The sequence below is a fragment of the Cetorhinus maximus genome, chromosome 24 (genome assembly GCF_964194155.1).
Source record: "Cetorhinus maximus chromosome 24, sCetMax3.hap1.1, whole genome shotgun sequence".
Classification (NCBI taxonomy): domain Eukaryota; kingdom Metazoa; phylum Chordata; class Chondrichthyes; order Lamniformes; family Cetorhinidae; genus Cetorhinus; species Cetorhinus maximus.
Window position 1 is genome coordinate 34,705,504 of NC_135902.1, and position 21,372 is coordinate 34,726,875.

Here is a 21,372-nt window from a genome sequence, read left to right on the forward strand (position 1 = left end):
CATGGACATGTCAAAGAATCAGTGCTGTGGGAAGCTGGCCTAACTAGGCAGATTGTGAGAGAGATTTGTTGAGGAAGAGCTCAGATCTCACAGTACTGCTCTCCATGCCAGTAGCTGTTGAAGTCACTGTGACTTTAACTTCTTTGCCTGTGGCTCATTCCAAGGATCAGCAGCAGTCCTTGGTGGCATCTCTCAAGTGGCTACACACCATTGCATCTTGCAGGTCGCAGATGGCCTATTTGCGAGAGCAGGGAAAAACATACAAACAGTTGGGGCTTTACAGATACAAAGGGGAGTGGGATTCTCCTCTATCACTGGATTCCCCCAGATACAGGCCATCATCAAATGCATCCATCTGGCCATCAATGTGCTGTGCGAGCAGTCAGTGAGATTCAGCAACAGGAAGGGCTTCCACTTCTTAAATGTTCAGCTGGTATGTGACTGCAACAAGTGCTTTCTGTATGGTTGCATTCGCTATCCTGGCAGCTGGCATGACATTTTCATCCTCCAGTAGTCCAGAGTGCCGCAGCTCTTCATGTCACCACCAGAGTTCTGTGGATGGCATCCAGGGGACAAGGGTATCCCTTGAAGAGATGGCTACTTCCTTATTTATGTCACCCCGAGAAAGAGGCACAGAGGCACGACAACCAAAACTATCTGCTCACATGGACAACCATTGAGCATCCACTGGACATCTGAAGATGTGCCTGGATCTTGCACATTGTGGTGATCTGCTGTACTCTCCATAACATGGCCCTCTTGAGTTTGGATGTTGAAGACAGTTATGTGCTAGATCACCACAGTTCATTGGAAGAGGAAGATAGAGAGCAGAATGGTGCCAAGGCTGTACAGGGAGAAGATCAGGGCTGCCTCAGGAGTCAAAGCTCTCATCGGGATGACATGAATGCCAGGGCACATCTGATCCGGGCACATCTGATCCAGGCACATTTCACCTCAGCAATGGTCATCCAGCAGGACTGCATGCTCTGACAATTTGTTCTGCCTGTGAGAATGCATCCATTAAACACACAACTCTGTACAGTTCCATTCTTACCGACAATGCGGTACACATCTCTCCACTGGTCTCAGTGCCCCATTCAAAGGCCATTGCTTCCCTTTACCATTTCTTCCTTATTTTCCAGTTTTGTCATTAAAGAATGGAAGCTTACAAGTCTGGGATCATGGCTCAACATCTTCAATGTAATTAATAAATGACAATGTACACAATCACAAATGAAAGTCACCCAAGTGAACCACTCAGTGCAATAACTGATGCAGTGTCCTTCACGCTCGAACACTTGTACAAGGCGCTGCCCTTATGGCAGGGCCCTCCTGCATAGATTGCCCCTAGCTAGAGGGGCCAAGGAGGCTGATGGTGATGATGGTGCCCCATGAAGTGTGGCTCCATCATCCCATTCGATGATTTGTAAAAAAAAAATTCATTCTTGGGACATGGACATCACTGGCAAGGCCAACATTCATTGCCCATCCCTAATTGACCTGGAGAAAGTTGTGGTGAGCCATTTTCTTGAACCGCTATTGTCCATGTGGCGTAGATACACCCACATTGCCTTCAGGGAGGAATTCCAGAATTTTGACCCAGCGACACTGAGAGAACAATATATAGTTCCAAGTCAGGATGGTGAGTGACTTAGAGGAGAACTTGCAGGTGGTAGTTTTCCCATGCATCTGCTGCACTTGTCCTTCTAGGTTTTAGAGGTCACAAGTTTGGCAAGTGCTGTTGAAGGAGCCTTAGTAAATTACTACAGTGCATTTTGTAGATGGTACACACTGCTACCACTGTGCATTGGTGGTGGGTGGGGTGCCAATCAAGTGGGCTGCTTTGGCCTGGATGGTATCAAGCTTCTTGAGCATTGATGGAATCGCTTTCACCTAGGGAAATGGAACATAGTCCATTACAGTCCTGACTTGTACCTTGTGAATAGGCATTGTGGAGTCAAGAGTTGAGCTGCTTGCCACAGAATTCCCAGCTTCTGGTCTGCTCTTATGGTCACAGTATTTACAAGGCTGGTTTAGTTCAATTTCTGGTTAATGGTAACCCCCCCCAGAATATTTATGGCGAGGCATTAAGTGGTGGATGTGAAGGCAAGATGGTTAGATTCTCTCTTGTTGGAGGTGATCATTGCCTGGCACTTGTGTACCATGAATGTTACTTGCCTCTTATCAGTCCAAGCCTGAAAGTTGTCCAGGACTTGCTGCGTGCGGGCATGGACTGTTTCAGTATCTGAAGAATCGTGAATGGTACTGAATACTGTGCAATCATCAGTGAACATCCCCAATTCTGACTTTATGTTGGAGGGAAGGCTATTGATAAAGCAGCTGAAGATGGTTAGGGCTAGGATCTTACTCTGAGGAGCTCTTTCAGCGATGTTGTGGGGCTGAGATGATTGGCCTCCAACAACCACAACCATCTTCCTTTCTGCTAGGTAGGACTCCAATCAGTGAAGAGTTTTCCCCCAATTCCCATTGGCTTCAGTTTTGCTAAGACTCCCTGATGTCACACTCGGTCAAATGCTGTCTGGATGTTGAGGGCAGTAACCCTCACTGCATTTCTTGAGTTCAGCTCTTTTGTCCATTTTTGGACCAAGGCTGTAATGAGTTCTGGAGCTGAGTGACCCTGGCACTTCTTTTATAGGTACGCCTGGTGCTGCTCACAACATGTTGTCCTGTGCTCCTCACTGAACCAGAGTTGGTAGCCTCACTTGATGGTATTAGTGGAATGAGGGATATTTTGTGCCATGACGTTACAGATTGTAGTTAAATACAATTATGCAGTTGTGGACGGATGGTCCACATTGCTTCATGGCTGTCCAGTTTTGAGCTGCTAGATCAATTCTAAGTTTATCCCATTTAGCATGGTGGTAGTGCTACACAACACCGTCTTAGCCATTTGATGGCATTCTGAATCGCTCGAGGAGAACCCCAATTGGGCCATAACTGGCATCCACTCCATGCATCTTTGTACCATGAGTGCCACATTGACTGGTGAATGCTATAGAGTGTTACAAACATTCTGTGCTTGTCAGTACATTGATCCTGCTTCAACTCAGAGTGCTGCCACATAGGTGGTCACTTTCTCTCTCTCTCTCTTTCTCTCTATATGGAGGAACTCATGCTTTCAAAACCCTGAGCCATGGTGGTGCACATAAGCTGAATGGAATCCTCCATTCTTAGTCCATGACTCTGCATTGCCTCAGAAAATTCTGATACATGGGCAAACATCTCATGCTGATGGTCAAAGTAGAGCTACCTTGCTTGTGACTTCCAAGGCCCTGCATCTGTGCCCAGCTAAGCATGGCTGTATCTGTCCTCAATCCTCTGAACAGTCTGCGCACAGCTGCCTCTGCCTCTTTCACCCCCTCCTGCTTACCCAGTGTCACCCTTTCTAATTGTGCCCAAGGACTTAATGGTGTTAGTGTATCTGCACTAGTGGAGGGTGTGTTTGAATAATGTGACGGAGCTGGATCTGTTGGTTTTGTGTCATTGGAGGAATTCAGTGGTGCTACAGCAGCACTGGCATTTTCCCCCTTCACCATTGGCCCTTTGGGAGACATAAGAGAGAGATCATGAGAACTGGCCTTGATACTGCAGAGCTAAGGCTTCCCAATGCAACTGAGGTTTTGGCATGCTTCCCTTCATCTAAAGAATTCAATATCTTTTCACCTATTTTGGGGTGTCCTCACTTACTTGCCATGGCCTCCTATTGGCCCTCTAGCTATGAAAGCCCTCTCACCGCTCTTAATTGGAGGGTGAGCCCATCCCCTGTTCAATTCAGGGAAATCAAGGTTAAGTGACTGTTTACCACACAATGGCTGGCTTCTTATCCCCATTTCAGTCTGATGACAGGGTTCAGAAACCCAGAAAAAAATTTATCCAGTATGTTTATAATAAAAAAACACTGCTGCTGCTATTCCTATCTATATCATCAAAAGTCTTTTCAAAAGCATCACGACTGAAAAGGATTCCTGTTCAAAAGCATCACTCATCAACTAGGAAACTTAGAAATATTGGGAAGGTGAAAGTCTTGCTGAATTTAAAGGCAGGATTTTCAGTGTAATTTTTTTTCACTCTGTTCCCCGCCTGCTATCTGGCCAGATTGAAGACTGGCCAACGGTCACATCCCTCTCCATCTCTATACATCCTCCAGCCCTATGACCTTGAGATCTTTGTGCTCCTCCAAATCTGGCCTTTTGTGCATCCTTGACATTAATCACTGAACTGCCAAGGCCCTAAACTTTGGAATTCTTTCCCTAAACTTTTCACCTGTCTACCTTTCTCGCCTTCTTTAAAGCACTCCTTAAAATCCATCTTTGACCAGCATTTTGGTCATCTGTCCTCATCTCCCCTTACGTGGCTCGGTATCAAATTCTGTTTGATAGCCCTCCTGTGAGGTGACTTGGTACTTTTTATTACATTAAAGGTGCTACATAAATGCAAGTTGTTGTTGTTTCTAACATTTTGCTTTTGTAGCAGCAAATTATGGATTCAAGCACTCCACACTCACCTCACAGTGATGACTCCAACACTCTCAAACTGCGCTGTTGGGGATACATTTAATGAAAGAATAAATTAAGGTCATGTGCTGCTCTGGGCAGCAAAGATCTTACAGTACCATTTGAAAAATTACAGTATCAACCTAGTTTTTTGGTCAATGTTAATTGGTTAATCCAAGGTTAATTTAAATACCTTGGTCTGGAGTTTTCACTCGATTGCACCAGCATAAAAAATTATGGAATTTTATGCACACTTTGCAACTTGGGCACTGGAAATAGGCCCTGCCCACAAATGTTACATTCCTTGGGTGAATTAATCATCATTGGGATTTTATGCTAATTGCGCTTGTTTGCAGGCCTTCAGAGAGGCTTTAAAAATTAAGCTGGTTCTTTTGGGCACAAGAACATTTTAAAAGATACATTTTAAAAGCTTTGAAATGTGATTCTTGATTTAATTTATGAAGAAATTGACTAAGGTACCCCAATATAACTAGGAAATAGTTTTTCTTGTAAATTCATTTTTAGTAATTAAAAATCAGATTATTCAGAGTTGATGGATTGACAGTGTGATAAACCTAAATTTGGCCATTTTGATCAAACTTCACCGTTACCACTTCTAAATATATGAAGGAAATTTTATTTTAAATAAAATTAAAAATACAATTACATTTTAAAATGCTGCCTGATTTCACTGGTTCATGAAGATTTTGCATTCCACAGTATTTTTCAAAATATTCTTTCATGGGATGTGGGCGTCGCTGGTTAGGCCAGCATTTATTGCCCTTCCCTAATGGCCCTTGAGAAGGTGGTGGTGAGCTGCCTTCTTGAAGCGCTAGAGTCCATGTTGCATAGGTAGGGAGTTCCAGGATTTTGACCCAGCGACAGTGAACGAATGGTGATATATTCCCAAATCAGGGTGTGGCTTGGAGGGGAACTTCTAAGTGGTGGTGTTCCCATGAATCTGCTGCTCTTGTCCTTCTAGATGGTAGCATTCGTGGGTTTGGAAGGTGCTGTCTGAGGAGCCTTGATGAGTTCCTGCAGTGCATCTTGTAGCTGGGACACACTGCTGCCGCTATGTCAGTGGTGGAGGGAGTGAATGCTTGTGGAAGGGGTGCTAATCAATCAGGCTGCTTTGTCCTAGATGGTGTCCAGTTTCTTGTGTGTTATTGGAGCTGCACTCATCTGGACAAGAGGAGGGTAATCCATCACACTCCTGACTTATACCTTATAGATGGTGGACAGGCTTTGAGGAGTCAGGAGGTGAGTTACTCAGCAGAATTCCCAGCTTCTGACCTGCTCTTGTGGCCACAATACTTATGGCTGGTCCAATTCAGTTTCTGGTCAATGGTAAACCCAAGGATGTTGATAGTGGGGGATTCAACAAACGTAAAGCCATTGAATATCAAGGGGTGATGGTTGGATCTCTCTTGTTGGATACCGTCATTGCCTAGCACTTGTGTGGCACAAATGTAACTTGCCACTTACCAGCCCAAGCCTGAATGTTGTCCAGGTCTTGCTGCATATGGACATGGACTGCTTCTGTATCTAAGGAGTCGCAAATGGTGCTGAACATTGTGCAATCATTAGCAAACAACCCCACTTCTGACCTTATACTCTTTCGAGTTATCAACAGTCACAGATTGCAACTCTTTGAGTACAATCACAGTTCTTGGTTTTCCGGGAGTGGGACATGAACCCACAACCCTCTGATTCAAAGGCGAGGGTGCTATGAACTGAGCCACAGCTGACACCTCTACTTCTGACCTTATGATGGAGGGAAGTTCACTGATGAAGCAGCTGAAGATGTTTGCAAATGCAAATGAATTTAAGTGGAAACTTTTGAGGGTAAAAATCACTTTTCAAAACAGGCACAATTTGTGCCAGAATCGGCGACTGAGCCCAAAGTGGAAACTCTACCATCTTGTTTCTAATTGCGCTGCATTATAAATGAGAAATGCAATGTTGGCCACATACGCCTAGTTAACTATCTGCTATTAATAATGCACAGGCTGAAAGAAAATCACATATGGCATCAGCATGCTGTATGCGTTTTACTTATTGTTGGCACAGGATTGGAATGTAGCAGAAACATAAATTGCATGGCTAACTGTTTGAGTCAGTGTTTGAACAGTATTAGCAACACAAAATTTAAAGATGTCATTAAATTTATAGAAAATGGATGAACAAAGGCAGTTATTAGTGACATTACGAAATTTGACTGTTTCTGGCTTTGCGCTCACTCTCGTAGTGCTGTTGCTCTTGGAAAAAGTCAAATCTTGAAACACTTTTATGTTGATGATGCCCTCTCCCTCTCTTGGGGAGACTTGAAAGGATATGGTGGATAACTACTTTAGCTGTCCACCACCAGATCTGCCTGAACCACTTAAAACACTACTGGGCCCTGCTCAAGTCGCCTAAAACTGCTCACTATTCCAGGATCACCCTGGACTGCAAAGATAATCTCCAGCTTCTTTTCTCTAGTGCAAGCCATCTACTTAAAACGCTCTCCCCTGTCCCCATCCTCACCTCCGATAATAAATGTAAGGAACATGGATTTCTTTGTCACTAAGATTGAGATCATCCAAACCACTGCCTTTGCCATGTCCCTCCCTTCCATCACGCCAAACTTCCTCTAATAAATCCCCTGCCCTAGCCCTGAACTTGCATCTTTCTCTGGTTTCTCTCCTATCTCCCCTCATGCCCTCTCCAAGTTCATCTTGTCCATGAGACCTGCCTCTTGCTTCCTTGATCCTATTTCCATTAAACAGCTAACCACCCAACTTCCCTTCCTTATTCCTATGTTAATTGATATTGTAAATGGTTCTCTCTCTTCAACTCATTTCAGGTGTTGTCCCACTCTCCTTTAAATCTGCCCTCATCACCCCAGTCTTCAAAAAACCAACTATTGACCACACCGTCCGTGTAAACTACCATCCCATTTCCAACCTCCCTTTCCTCTGCAAAGTCCTTGAATCACCTCCCAAATCCCATCTTTCCCAAAATTCCATGTTTGAATCAGGTTTCCACTCCTGCCACAGTGACAAAACAGGTCTTATCAAAATTACAAATGACATCCTACATGACTGTGACAAAGGGTGGGATTTTCTGGCCCCGCCCGCTGCTGTCAATGGACTTTCGGCCAGGCCGCCGTTTCTCCTGTGGCAAGTCCCGCCACGACGGAGTTGGAAAATCCTGGCCAAAGGTACACTTTCCCACCTCGTCCTTCTAGACCTGTCTGCAAACTTCAACATGGTTGACCACACTATCCTCCTCCAACACCTTTCCACTATCATCCAGCTCGATGGGACTGCTCCCACCTCTCCCATTCTTAGCTATCTAATTGTGTCCAGAGTATCACTTGCAATGTTTTCTCTTTCTGCTCTCTGGTGTCCCCCAAGGATCTATCATTGGCCCATAGAACCATAGAAAAGTTCCGGCACAGAAGGAGGCCATTCGGTACATCGTGTCTGCACTGGCCAAAAAATAAAAAACTAGCCGTCCATTCTAATCCCACCTTCCAGCATTTGGTCTGTAGCCTTGCAAGTTACAGCACTTCAGGTGCAAATTCAGGTACCTTTTAAATGAGTTGAGGGTTTTTGCTTCCACTACCAAACGAGGTAGTGAATTCCAGACACCAACCACCCTCTGGACGAAGAAGTTTTTCCTCATGTCCCCTCTAATCCTCCTACCAATCACTTTAAATCTGTGACCCCTGGTAATTGACCTCTCCACTAGGGGAAACAGGTCTTTCCTATCTATTCTATCTAGGCCCCTCATAATATTGTACACTTCAATTAAGTCACCCCTCAGCCTTCTCTGTTCTAAGGAAAACACCCTAGCCTATCCACTCTTTCCTCATAGTTTCAATTTTCAAGCCCTGGAAAAATTCTTGTAAATCTCCCCTGTACTCTTTTCAGAGCAGTTATGTCCTCCTGTAATGTAGCGATCAGAACTGTACATAAAATTCCAGCTGTGGCCTAACCAGCATTTTATAAAGTTCCAGCATTACATTCCTGCTTTTGTATTCTCTACCTCATCCAATAAAGAAAAGCATTCTATATGCTTTCTTTACCACTTTATCTAGCTGACCTGCCGCCTTCAGGGACCTGAGAGCATGCACTCCAAGGTCTCTCACTTCCTCTACCCCTCTCAATATGCCTCCCACATTTAAGTCCAAATCATTAGTATATACAACAAACAGCAAGGGACCCTGTGGAACACCACTGGAAACCACTTTCCATTCGCAAAAACTTCCATCGATCATAACCCTATGTTTCCTGTTGCTGAGCCAATTTTGGATGCAACTTGCCACATTCCCCTGTATCCCATGGGCTTTTACTTTTCTGACCAGTCTGCCACGTGGGACCTTGTCAAATGCTTACTAATATCCATGTAGACAACATCCACTACTACCCTCATCCATCCTTCTTGTTCCTTCCTCAAAAAATTTGACTTAATTAGTAAGGCACGACCTTCCCCTAACAAAACCATGCTGACTATTCCGGATTAATCCATTCCTTTCTAAGAGGCCCCCTCTTATTTCTCATCTACATGCTTCCTCTCAGCAAATATCATCCAAAAGCGCAGGTGTTAAGTTTTCACATGTACGCTGACGACACCCAGCCCTACCACACCACCACCTCTCTTGAATTCTCCACTACGGCTAAATTATCAGACTACTTATCTGACCTTCAATATAGGATGAGCAGAAATTTCCTCCAATTAAATATTGGAAAGACTGAAGTTATTGTTTTGGTCCCCGCTCCAAACTCCATTCCATAGCTACCGACTTCATCCCTCTCCGTGTCAACAGTATGAGATTAAGCCATGTTCATAACCTTGGTGTCATATATTTGACCCTGAGATGAATTTCCAGCCTCATATTCATGCCGTCACTAAGACTGCCTATTTCCACCTCTGCAATATCACCCAATTTACCCTTTCTCTGCTCCTTTGCTACAAAACCCTCATTCATACCTTTGTTAACTCTAGGCCAGACTATTCCAATACACTCCTGGCTGGTCTCACACAGGTCTACTCTCTATGAACTTGAAGTGACTCAAATTTTTACTGCTCATGTCTTAGCTCATGTTAAGTCAGCACCACCTCCACCACCGACGCACAGTGGCAGCAATGTGTATCTACAAGACGTACTGCAGGAATTCACCAAGGCTCCTTAGACAGCACCTTCCAAACCAATGACCGCTACCATCTAGAAGGACAAGGGTAGAAGGCACATGGAAACACCACCACCTGGAAGTTCCCCTCCAAGCCACTTACCATCCTGACTTGGAACTATATCGCCTTTCCTTCACTGTTGCTGGGTCACAATCCTGGAACTCCTTCCCTAACTGCACTGTGGGTGTACCTACACCACATGGACTGCAGCATTTCAAGAAAGCAGCTCACCACCACCTTCTCAAGGGCAATTAGGGATGGGCAATAAATGCTGGCCTAGCCAGCGATGCCCACATCCCATGAATAAATTTTTAAAATAGTCGTGCTCCCCCATCGTCTCTGTGCTCGCTTACCTATATTGGCTCCTGGTCAAGCAACATGTTGATTTTAAAATCTCCATCCTTGTTTTCAAATCTTTCCATGGCCTTGCCCCTACCTATCTCTGTAATCTCCTTCAGCCACACAACCCATTGAGATATCTGCGCTCCTCTAATTCTGGCCTTTTGAGCACCCCACTTTTTATCGCTGCACCATTAGTGGCTGCACCCTCAGTTCCCTAGGCCTTAAGCTCTGGAATACCCTCCTTACACCTCTCTGCCTCTCTACTTTGCTTTCCTCCTTTAAGCCATTCCTTAAAACCCCCTACCTCTTTGACCAGGCTTTTTGTCAGTTCATCTAATATCTCCTTATGAGGCTCAGTGTCATACTTTGTTTTATAATGCTCTTGACTTTGTAATGTTTTAGTACCTTAATGGTGCATTGCAAGTTAATGTTGTTAAATAACCTGAATAGGAAAGTATAATATAAAGAAGGCAATCACTTCTTAGGGCCAGAGAATAGTGGCTGAAAGCAGAAAAAACATTGGTCTCTTTCTATCAACCCACCACAAAGGAAGAATGGCACTCTAGCACTGCTTTTCCTTGAACCTGTACAGAATTGTAAAATAATCTGTTGTTTTGATGTTTTATTCAAAGAATACTGTTAACCCTTTTAGATTGTTCAAGCAGATCAATTAAATGTCCCAAGCAGACAGGAGGTTTTTAAATATGCACCACACAAAAATGCTGAAATCATTTGGATCTTTTATTTATCTTGTTGTTTTTCCCCTGCTCAGTCCTGTGCTGATATTGCCTGCATGCATACCTCTAAGAGTAAGATAACCAGTAGCTTTCTGATATGAAATAATGGTGCAACACTTTCAGATCTATGTAAACAAAAACTGAAGCTTCTGATCAACTATCAGCAGATCAGTCATGAAAGGCCAGCCTCTGAGCATTTAACCCCTGCCCAAGGTCATTAAACTCTTTAATGCAAATCACTTGCATGTAAACTCTTTACCACCTGCTGCAGGGTACAGTGCAGGATTACAGAATTATTTTGGTTTCACCTGTGGCTCCATTGAACTGCAAAAAGCATTGATATAATCCCCAAATTCAGAAAAAAATCTTGATAATGCAGCTTGAGGAGCATGTTTAAAAATATTAATATTAATACTACTTTTTCCTTCAGGTAAACTTTAAATTAAAAAAAGAGGAACTTCTTCAGGCACAAAGGTAACTGCTTAGGTATTAAAATTTTAGATACCTGCTTTTAATGGCTACATTTGGATAGAGATCTTTTCAGTTTCTGTGAATCATAGGATTAGTTTCAATATGAGTTTCAAATTTCACATTTTTAAGCTTGGAAAGAAGAATCCTAGTGATTTAGGATAATACAATACACTCAACAAAATAGCCTAGTGGAAGAGTGATGAACAATTTATGGCAAATGCCTAGAATGCATTTTTTCTGCTGATTGACCATGCTGATCAGCAGAATTGGGAACTGCTAAGCTGGAAAAGGATAAGACTTTGGACAAGAAAAACAAGAAAAGGAAAGCCTGGAGTTATAGGCAGAAATTGTGAAATCACCCTGGGGATTATTGTTCTGAGGGATTGATATTCTGATAATTTATGCAAATTTGATTCTTTTTTTTGTCAAGGTGAAAAATATCATATTATAAAATCCTGGATCAAAAAAGGATGTATTAGATTTCCCTTCCTCTTTTAGGACTCCTAAAACTGAAAATGATAATATCATCATTCAGAGCCATTTTCAGATAACCACATTGTGGCACGGCTCATATTTACAATGAACATTGTTTTCAAGGTTATGACTAGAATGTATAAACGCCTGTGTACTTCAATAAATGGGTTGTTCAAGGCAGTTAGCATCCCTTATATAAACACAAAATATATGCACTATGACAAACAAATTAATGTTCTAACCTTTAAGAAATTGTGATGTTAGGTATATTACAGCCGATTAGAGAAAAATGTGAGTTTTGGAAATCTGCAGTGGTGAGTGCCCACAGAAAGGTTATACTATATTGCACTTCTATGTAAATTAAAAATAACGTAAAATAAAACAAGAAGGCCATGTGGATAGATTCTTGGACATAGCACATGCACTGACATGTGAGATGGAGTGAATATAGACTGATTCCAACTGCAGTGGTCAATCGAAAGGAATTTGCTGAGAAACAATATCATTTTGACCAGTATTCTAGTTTTGGTTTTCTTTTCTTTGCATGTTTCAATTTTTCTCTTATTTTCACTTTCAGACATTAGTACACCTGCTCTGGGCACATCTTTTGGTTCTGTTTTTTTTCTTGTCCCATCACCATTCCCTTTGGCCCTGGAAGACTAACTCTTCTGTCACTCAATCTCACCCGTCTTTAACCCTAGACCTGCCTTTGTCCTTGTCCCACCAACCTCTTGCTCAAAACCTATTACGTTTCTAACATTTCCTAGTTCTGATGAAAGGCCATCGACCTGAAACATTAACTCTGCTCCTCTCTCCACGGATGCTGCCTGACCTGCTGAGTATTTCCAGCATTTTTTGTTTTTAGTTCAGGTTTCCAGCATCCACAGTCTTCTGCTTTTCTGTATTAGTTTGTTTGTCACATCAATAAACAAGTTAAAGCAAAACAGATAGTCATGTTCCTCCCCTTCCACAGCAACACATACCTAAATTAAAGGCCATCATAGTTGAATAAGAACAGTGTGACTCACATGAACAGGTATTTCTCTTGCTCAAAACAGACTGCTGACAAACCTTGCAAAAGCAGCTGCCTTGACATCAATACAATACGCTGACTTGCTACAGCCTGCACCAAAGCTAAGCAACTGCAACAGCACTACCTTCAACATTTCCTTCACACCAGAGCCTATAATGCAACAACACCAAATGACGTCTTAGAGAACAAGTCAAAATGCAACAAATATTCAATTAGAAATGAGGTTGAGTGAATAATCAGGCTGTTCTGTGGTTACAGCCTACTCCCAATGAAGTCAGCCAGATTTACATAGATACATAGTATTTACAGCACAGATACAGGCCTACAGCCGAACAGGATCATGTCGGTGTTTATGCTCCACATAGGCCTCCTCCCATCCTCCTTCATCTAAACCCATCAGCATATCCTTCCATTCCTTTCTCCTTTATCTATTCATATAGAATCCGCTTATATTATCCTTCTAGGTGGTAGAGGTCATGGGTTTCGAGGGTGCTGTCGAAGGAATCTTGGCGATAGTACTGCTATTGGGCGCAAACAGCAAAATAAAGGGTAACTTTTTAAAGCAGGAACTGCTCAGGAGAAAAAACAATATTGTTCTTGCCTCCTACATAAACATACTTAGCTCTCTGCAAAGCCCAAGATTCATATCAGAAAATAGATGGTTTCACTTCCATAATGAATGCTTCAGATGCCTCTCTGTATTCATTGCTCAATATGTTTTCTATTTCAAAAAATGTTTTGTTGCATGTGGGAAGTAGTGAATGCTTGTTAGCGTTGGATAATTATGGCAAAGGGCCAGCTTTTCCAGTCATGCTAAAAATGGAGAAAGGCTGTGATCTGAAACTATTCATGGCTCACAGGTTGACAGAGAAAATCATTGGGAATTTGAATACTGTTTATTATTGCTATTCTAGTATTAAAAGTAAACTTGAATGTAATATGACAAAATGATTTTTAAAATTTTATTTTGAAAAAATGTTGAACTACATGCGCCAGGAAAATACACTTCATAATATCTTACTGACATTCTTTTTCCAGCTCTTATTAGATAGACACTATAGACATATGGGTCAGAATTTTCCGCTCCCACTGGCGGCAGGCATGTTTGGCAACATGAGTGGACAATATGGCAAGAAAGCCAAAAATCGGTTTTATGCCATTGTGAAACGATCGTCTGTTCTACCCATTAATGGCGGGCCACGTTTCCCACTGCCACACATCGAGAACTTAATTTCAATACTTTAGCATCTCATTATAAGCCTTGCTTGCCGGAAACATCCTCCCACGCTGGATCATCCAGGCGCAACTGTACATAAGCGACGTGAACCTGGCGAACTGCACTTCACTTGTGGTTCGTTTGCTTATCTTGCTTCAGGCAGCATTCACGGTCATCAGCGCCAGGCTTTGCCTGGGGCTCACGGGCAGGTCTCTACCTATGAGACCAGCTGTAAGGCGGGGGTGGCTTTTCAACAGCTGCAGGGCTGGGGCTTGCTTGAGGAAGGGGGAGAAGTGGCTTCAGGCAAGAGAAGAGGCAGCAGGGTGACGGCTGTACTGGGGAGGGGGGGATATCCCAGGGTGTGTGTGGGGGTACATATTGACCTGAGCAAGTGGCCTCAAGATGGTGAGGGCTGAGGAGGCAGTCTCCAGAGGAGATGAGGCCAGATGGAGATGTGAGGGTGTGCGTGAGAGAATGAATGGTGACGTCCCTTGAGCTGGCAGTGAATGAAATGCCAGTAAACGTGTGATGGCCTCATTAGTGCATGAGTTTAGAGTGATGAGATGGTTGCCTTACCTTGGCAGCATGGATGAGATCATTCATCAGAGATTGTTGGACCTCCTGCAGCCAGAGCGGGGGTGGAGGACATCACGGGCCTCCAAAAGGCATTCCAGTGACAGGTTACTGAACTCTTTTTCACTTTCAGAGCCATGCTTTCACTGCAGCGGTCCTGGGTTGCAAGCATTGTGAACTGTGTGTGCAGCTGCAGTTTAGATATGGCACCCAGAGTGAGGAAATGGTGAGGTAACGGCGCAGTGGGTGATTCAGAGGCCACCCGCCAGCAAGATGGCGTGTTTCCTGTGGCTGCATAATTAATGAGGTGGGAAGGGGATGATACGGCACGAAAACCTGCCATTGTAGCCGGCTGGTAAAACGTATTTTTCACACCGACTAGCACACTTGGTGCAATTCTGGGATGAGTCTGCCCATGGATGCAAAGAGCTTCAGTTCAAGGGTTCCTTCATTAATTAATGTTCTTACTGGGAAGTTCTCATTTTGGTATTACATATCAAAATATAAATGTATAAATAGAAATTCACCCAATGGGGGAACAGCTTAAGCTCCCATTATTAATTCTCCCTTGTAATATCTAGCTGCCCCTTCAGATTTTTCTTCTTCTAAATAGCTGGCAGGTTTTAATCTCACAGGAGGTTGAGCTGTCTGAAACTAAAGTTCAAATCATTAACATTCTAAAATATTTGTCTTCAGCAATCTGAACTTCATCCAGCGCTGAATCCAAATCCAAAACCTGGATAGTAATTTATTTCACTGAATGGCTTGTTAAGTACTAATTCTTATACTGTTAACATAGATGATAATTTCACCACCCAAACGATTAATGATTAAGAAATTTTGAATACAATGTCCTATTGCAATCATTTCATCAAACAGAACTATTACTACTTGTTCAGCTATGGTGCTGACATTTACTTGTAAATTTTAAATGCTTTAACAAATTAAGGTAATAACAAGTTCAAAAAATATACAGAATATCTGTCTTGAGATCAATTAGCGTTCTGTTTGAAGAAATACATGGGGCAGAATTTTGCCATTGGCAAGCAGGGGGCGAACCCCCGACGTCATCCCGCCCCATTTAAATTTGCAGGAAGGCGGGGGCACAGCAAAATCAGCTGTGTGCCCGCCAACCTGCCAATGGCCAATTGAGGCCATTGACAGGATCATTTAAACAATTAAAGGGCCTGCCCATCCAACCTTAAGGTTGGCGGGCAGGCCAGGAGCCCCGGCGGGCAATAAAAAAAACATGAAACCTCATCCACCGGCGGGATGAGGTTTCATGCAGGGTTCTAAAAAGTTTAATAAAGTTTTACTGTAATTTATGAACATGTCCCATCTCATGTGACATTGTCACATGAGGGGGACATGTTGGGGAATTTTTTTTCTATTTTTAATCTTTTTAAAAGTGTAAGCGATCTCCCTGAGGCAGCACTTAGCCTCAGAGAGATGTGCGCTCTTTCATGCGCATGCGTGAAAGAGCGCATTCTCGCTTTTGGGGAATCCCCCCTCGCCTGCACAGGAAGCGCATAGCTCTTCCCACCAGACGTCATGCTGGGCTGGCCTTAATTGGCCCGCCCACATAAAATGGCGGCACGGCCCGCTTCTCCGGCAGCAATCGGCTCCCCGCCCACCGGAGATTGGGTTGGGCCTGCCCACCTGACAGGCAGAAAGTTCTGCCCATGAATCACACACAGTTATGGATCTTTCAGATGATTGAAAGAACTGCTGTGTTGAAGAATTGGAGGTGGTTATTTTCTCTTTAATATATACTAAGCACCGTGTTTCCAAATGCTGAATTTAGTTCTCAGTAAACCTGTAGTCAAAATCTCACAGGGATAAACATCCTCTGAAAGTGTCAGCACAAATCAGTGTGAGAAACACAGGCTGTAACTGTTATAAAAACATGTGAAAAAGAGGTTAAAAATCTTACATGAGAAAACCTGTGAATCCCTCATAGGCTCAGTAGGTAAAGATACCATGTACTGTGATAGATACTTGGAAATACAGATTCCACTGGTTCCAAGTTCTATCTCTCATCTGTGCTACACTAGTGGGATTTATCTTCTCTATTATTTAGTCATTTGGTAGTAAGAACTTGAGTATTGCTGAAGAAAGACATGTTGCCGAAAACTTTTCGTCTTGCACTCCTCAGGACAATTCACAAGAATACCAAATGTAAAAGGAACAACAATTTATACTGCATGAAAATACTCAAATTACACTGACAACCAATTTAAGATTATCAGTCGGGCTAGCAGTGTGGCTTACTTACGCGTGCTAGAAGCTACATGTATTAGTGAATATGAACATTAGAGTATAGGATAACTTATGTTATCCTTACAAATCTGTATATACCTGTAAAGGTATACTTGTGGGTGAAGAAGTGTTATAACGTAGTTCAGCTTATCTTGTTAAATAAATGTTTTATTCTTTTGTTCAAAGTTTATTCGCTGACTTCTGTGACTCTGTTCAGTAGCTACCCTCCATCTAAACAAACAAATTAATTAGGATCTATCAAGCTGGATTCCATTCTGGGATCAGGCTTGTCCAGGGGTAACCTCAGCTGGGGATCTTAATGCCAACAAACTAACAAACAGGAGCAAAAACATTACCTCTGCCCACCTTCAACGGCAGAGGTAATGACTACCAGTATGAAATAACAATGGTGTCTGTAGATACAGAAGATAAATAGAGTACAAAAAAACATGCATTTAATTGGAATAACAAGCACCAGGACATGCTCAAGAATGTCATGTTATCCTGCTATTCGATTAGTGGTTATAAACCACTTGAACATCTAACATGTTTTGATAGAATACGAATCTTTCCATAATTCAATTACAGCTTTGTAATTCACTACAAAGTATTGATCCTTTTTAATACAGTCATTGGAACAAGCTTAAACCCCAATGGACAAGTGGGAGTCTAGTAATCAGCAATTAGGATGATTAATTGAACTGAAGGATAAAATTGAAGCTGTTTCTTAGCTACAATCTACTGTACAGCTGCAAGACCATTATCTCTGTTGAACAATTTTTTCCATATATCATTTTATTCAGTAACCAAGGTGGTACTTATACACTCACACTCCCATGCCACTCGCTGTTAAGTCCATCATAACATTACAATACATTCTAACACCAACTGAATGTCAGATAGAAATTAATGAAAGTCATGCAGCCTTCTTTTAAGGTTCATAAGCAAAAAATGCCCACTTTCAACTCAGAAGCTTGCTCACCTGAATTTCAGCCTTGGAAATTACTTAAAACTCATTTATCCTTGTTGAGGAAATTGAAATGGTTTTCATCCATCCTATTGAAGGACAGGATCTAGTAGCTCTTTCTCATTCTTTAATTTATTTTATCTTTCACTTATCCTCATTGATGATAAACTATTCATTGGTAAATTTATTTCTACATATGTTACCTGACCCCACTTTTTCCATAAGTTTACCCAATTGACAGCTGAATAATAATTTTAAACTACTTACAGTGTTTAGATATAATGGTTGCTCCAGGCAACAGACAGATAGGTTGACAGACAGGTAGAGGGAGTAACATAAATTTGATCAGAATCAATACAGTAACACGCTCTCTCTTTATGTTGAACGTTAAGCAAATGGTAAAAGCAAAATACTGCGGACGCTGGAAATCTGAAACAGAAACAGAAAATGCTGGAAAAACTCAACAGGTCTAACAAAGAGGACAAGAAGAGTCATACGGACTCGAAACGTTAACTCTTTTTTTCTCTACACAGATGCTGTTAGACCTGCTGAGTTTTTCCAGCATTTTCTGTTTTTGTTTTGATAAAGCAAATAGTAATTTTCATTATAAGAAACTGCATCATACATTTCGATGGTTCAAACAGTGGTCTGTAAATTATCTTAGCACAAGATTTACATTGTGCGTGGACCAGAAATATGCAAACTTTTCTTCTCATTTCATAAACCCTGATTTGAAAGGATGCTCTGCATTTGAAATGAAAATCAACAGGAACATCAAAAGCAACAATGGGTACAAGATGAATTTTAATGGATTAGGTATATTTTCTCACAAATTAGACATTGCTGAAGGATTCTTCCTCTCTTGAAAGTGTTGATTCCTTTCTGGATTATGAATTGACAGGCTCCCTCTGAACCTCATCTAATATTCATATTTGAGGCTTCATCCATGAGCATTGGAAGGCTATTTGACTTCCAGCAGGAGTACTGGATATCAGGAACACTGATGTAATAATTCAACCCAGGGGCACTGAGGTCCATTTAAGTATCTCTACCACTTTTGAGCTGAGATCAACTAACTCAATGCAAGTAAAGATCAAACCTGACATTTTTCTAGTCCATAAAGGCTTAACTACTTACTGGATAAATTCACTCAAAGGAGGCTCATTATATCTCTGTAAAAGAATCACAGGTGGGCTGTTTGGGCCAAAGCTGCTTTGAATTCAACCTAATTAAGTTATTGCTCATTTGATGGACGTTGGGAATTTTATAAGTTAACTTCAGGCCATGACAATCAAAAAGTCATGATTTCATTTATAGTGAGGTGTGAAAACAAGCAAACCATTGTGTGATCAATGTTCGAAATTGGCTACATCTTAATAATCTGCCCATTAAAAAAAAATTGTTTGACTCAATGAGCCTACTTCAACATCATTTTTATTTTAAAGAATGCAGTTGAAGAGCTATGTGATTCCCAGTTACATGTTTTGCATTGCCTCAACCAGGTGGTGAAGTTACCTCTAATATAATGTCTATCAAATACTAATTTTGAAACATTTTCTATATTGTGTAACTTTCATATTGTATACTATGTATTACTGCTTCTTAAAAGTTAATTTATCTCTTACTTCTATTTTATTCATCAGAAAGCACTATATTTATTATTTTATTTTGATTTTATATTATTTATTATTTCTGAGTAACAGGAGAGCATTCTAAGCATCTTATGTGATCTCTGACACTCTACAGTCAAGGGGTAATTGTCTAGTTCATGGATATTGATTCATAGAATACTTGTTCAGCTTATGGAAACTGCCTTACTGACATGAACAAATTAGGAGCAAGCCTGACCTGTAACATTGAGTGCAGTATGAATCAGGGTTTTACACTTTCAAGAGTACTCTGGCAATCTTGGGTAACATGACATTCCTGAAAGAATAGTGCTTACCTGAGAGTCTGATATTTCAGAGGGTTTCTCGGTCAGGCTGCTGCTCTCTGCTGGGATTAGGTCATTGTATTTTGTGCTGACATCCTCATCTGAGTAGTGGAGGCTACCGGGACTTGGCCGTGGAGGAGATCTACGGAAACGAGATACCTGTGAGAGCCTGTAATAATCCTCGATAAGAGGTGCATGGCATTTTTATTCAGTATCAGTCATCCTGTTACAAGCATAGGAATGAAAGGAAATGTTCTGAAAGCAAGACACACCTCATGTAACAAACACATTGTTAACATGGTGTTCTGGAAGAACATCAAAGCAAATCTCAGAAGGATTCTACATATTCATGTTATATCTGTTTAAGACTTCACTAAAATTTAAACTCTGCTCTTTTGAGTTTGCACTGTAGGAAGTAGAGACAATACCAGGACTGCACTAACACCAGGTTGAAGCATAAATGTACTGGCATCAGTTTGTGAATAGCTTGATGTGTGGCTGAAGATATCAGATGTGTTACAATTATGAGGTTTATAAGATTGTTATGTTTTGGAACTGTGCCTTTAACTTAAGGGTAAAACAGAGGGGGTCATATTACCTGTTCTGAAGTCTGTTTGACAACAGGCTGGATGTGGTTAAAGATCAAAGAGATGACCAGATAGTGTTACTAGGGCAATGGTGTAGGGTGCTCACAGTTAGACACAATGGCAGCAGTCTGAGCTCAAAATGGGTAGACTCTGAGTCTCCCAAAGTCCAAGAAAGGTGTTGAAAGTATCGGCTTGTAAACAGTTCTGCTGTAAACTGTCCATTTAGTTCCAAGATGAAAGAGAGTTGGACTCTCAAGGATAGCTAATTAGCATTTCTAACTAGATACAAGGCCCATGGATACATTGTCATTGGGAAGGATGCAGAGGAAGCCATTGTAAAGATCAGGTTATAGGCTTTCCTAGAATATCACTGACAGAGTTTTATGTCTGCCTAGATTTGGAAGAGAGGGAGCCATTAGAGACTTTAAAAAGTCTGTGTGGTTTGCTGCACAGGAATGCAGATGGAAGCTCACACTCAAATTGAAAAGACCAAATTCATGGTAAGTTAAAACAAATCTGGAAGAGTCATCTAGCTTTGGCTAGAGGGAGAGACTCCAGGAAAAGAACACCTAACTGTGAAAGACAGTTCTAAGATTGCAAGTTACCAGGCTGAGGAATGAAAAGAACAGGAATAATCCCTCGGGAGCTCAGAACCATTTTGGATTGATTCTGGGAAAATTGAATGTCTATGTGAAGTCTAAAGTTTACCTGTAAAGTGTGTTTTTCGGTTGGGCTGAGAATAAGAAGTGGGTATTGCTTTCTGTGGCTTAAAGTATATATAAGTTGCCTACAAAAAGAAAATCGTGTTTAATCAACAGTGCTTTTAGTCCATTTGTTACAGTAAACATATTAAAATGTAAAATCTTGATGGGCAGGATTTTCCCATCGGCGAGCAGGGGGCGGGGCCCGCTCGCCAACGTCGGGTGGAACTCCCGACGTCACTGCGTCCCATTTATCAGCTGTGCGCCCGCCGACCTGTCAATGGCCAATTGAGGCCATTGACAGAGTCATTGAAGTAATTAATAGACCTGCCCGTCCAACCTTAAGGTTGGCGGGCAGGCCAGAAGCCCTGGCGGGCATTAGAAAAA

At 41.9% G+C, this 21,372-nt stretch overlaps 1 protein-coding gene across 1 annotated transcript in view; it reads right to left on the bottom strand.

The window, feature by feature from the left end:
* sdk2b (sidekick cell adhesion molecule 2b) overlaps positions 1 to 21,372 on the bottom strand; it is a 981,988-nt gene that overhangs the window by 24,816 nt on the left and 935,800 nt on the right. The window contains exon 44 of the mRNA XM_078571006.1: positions 19,710 to 19,839. Coding sequence (XP_078427132.1) covers positions 19,710 to 19,839 — 130 coding nt within the window. The remainder of the gene's footprint in view (positions 1 to 19,709; positions 19,840 to 21,372) is intronic.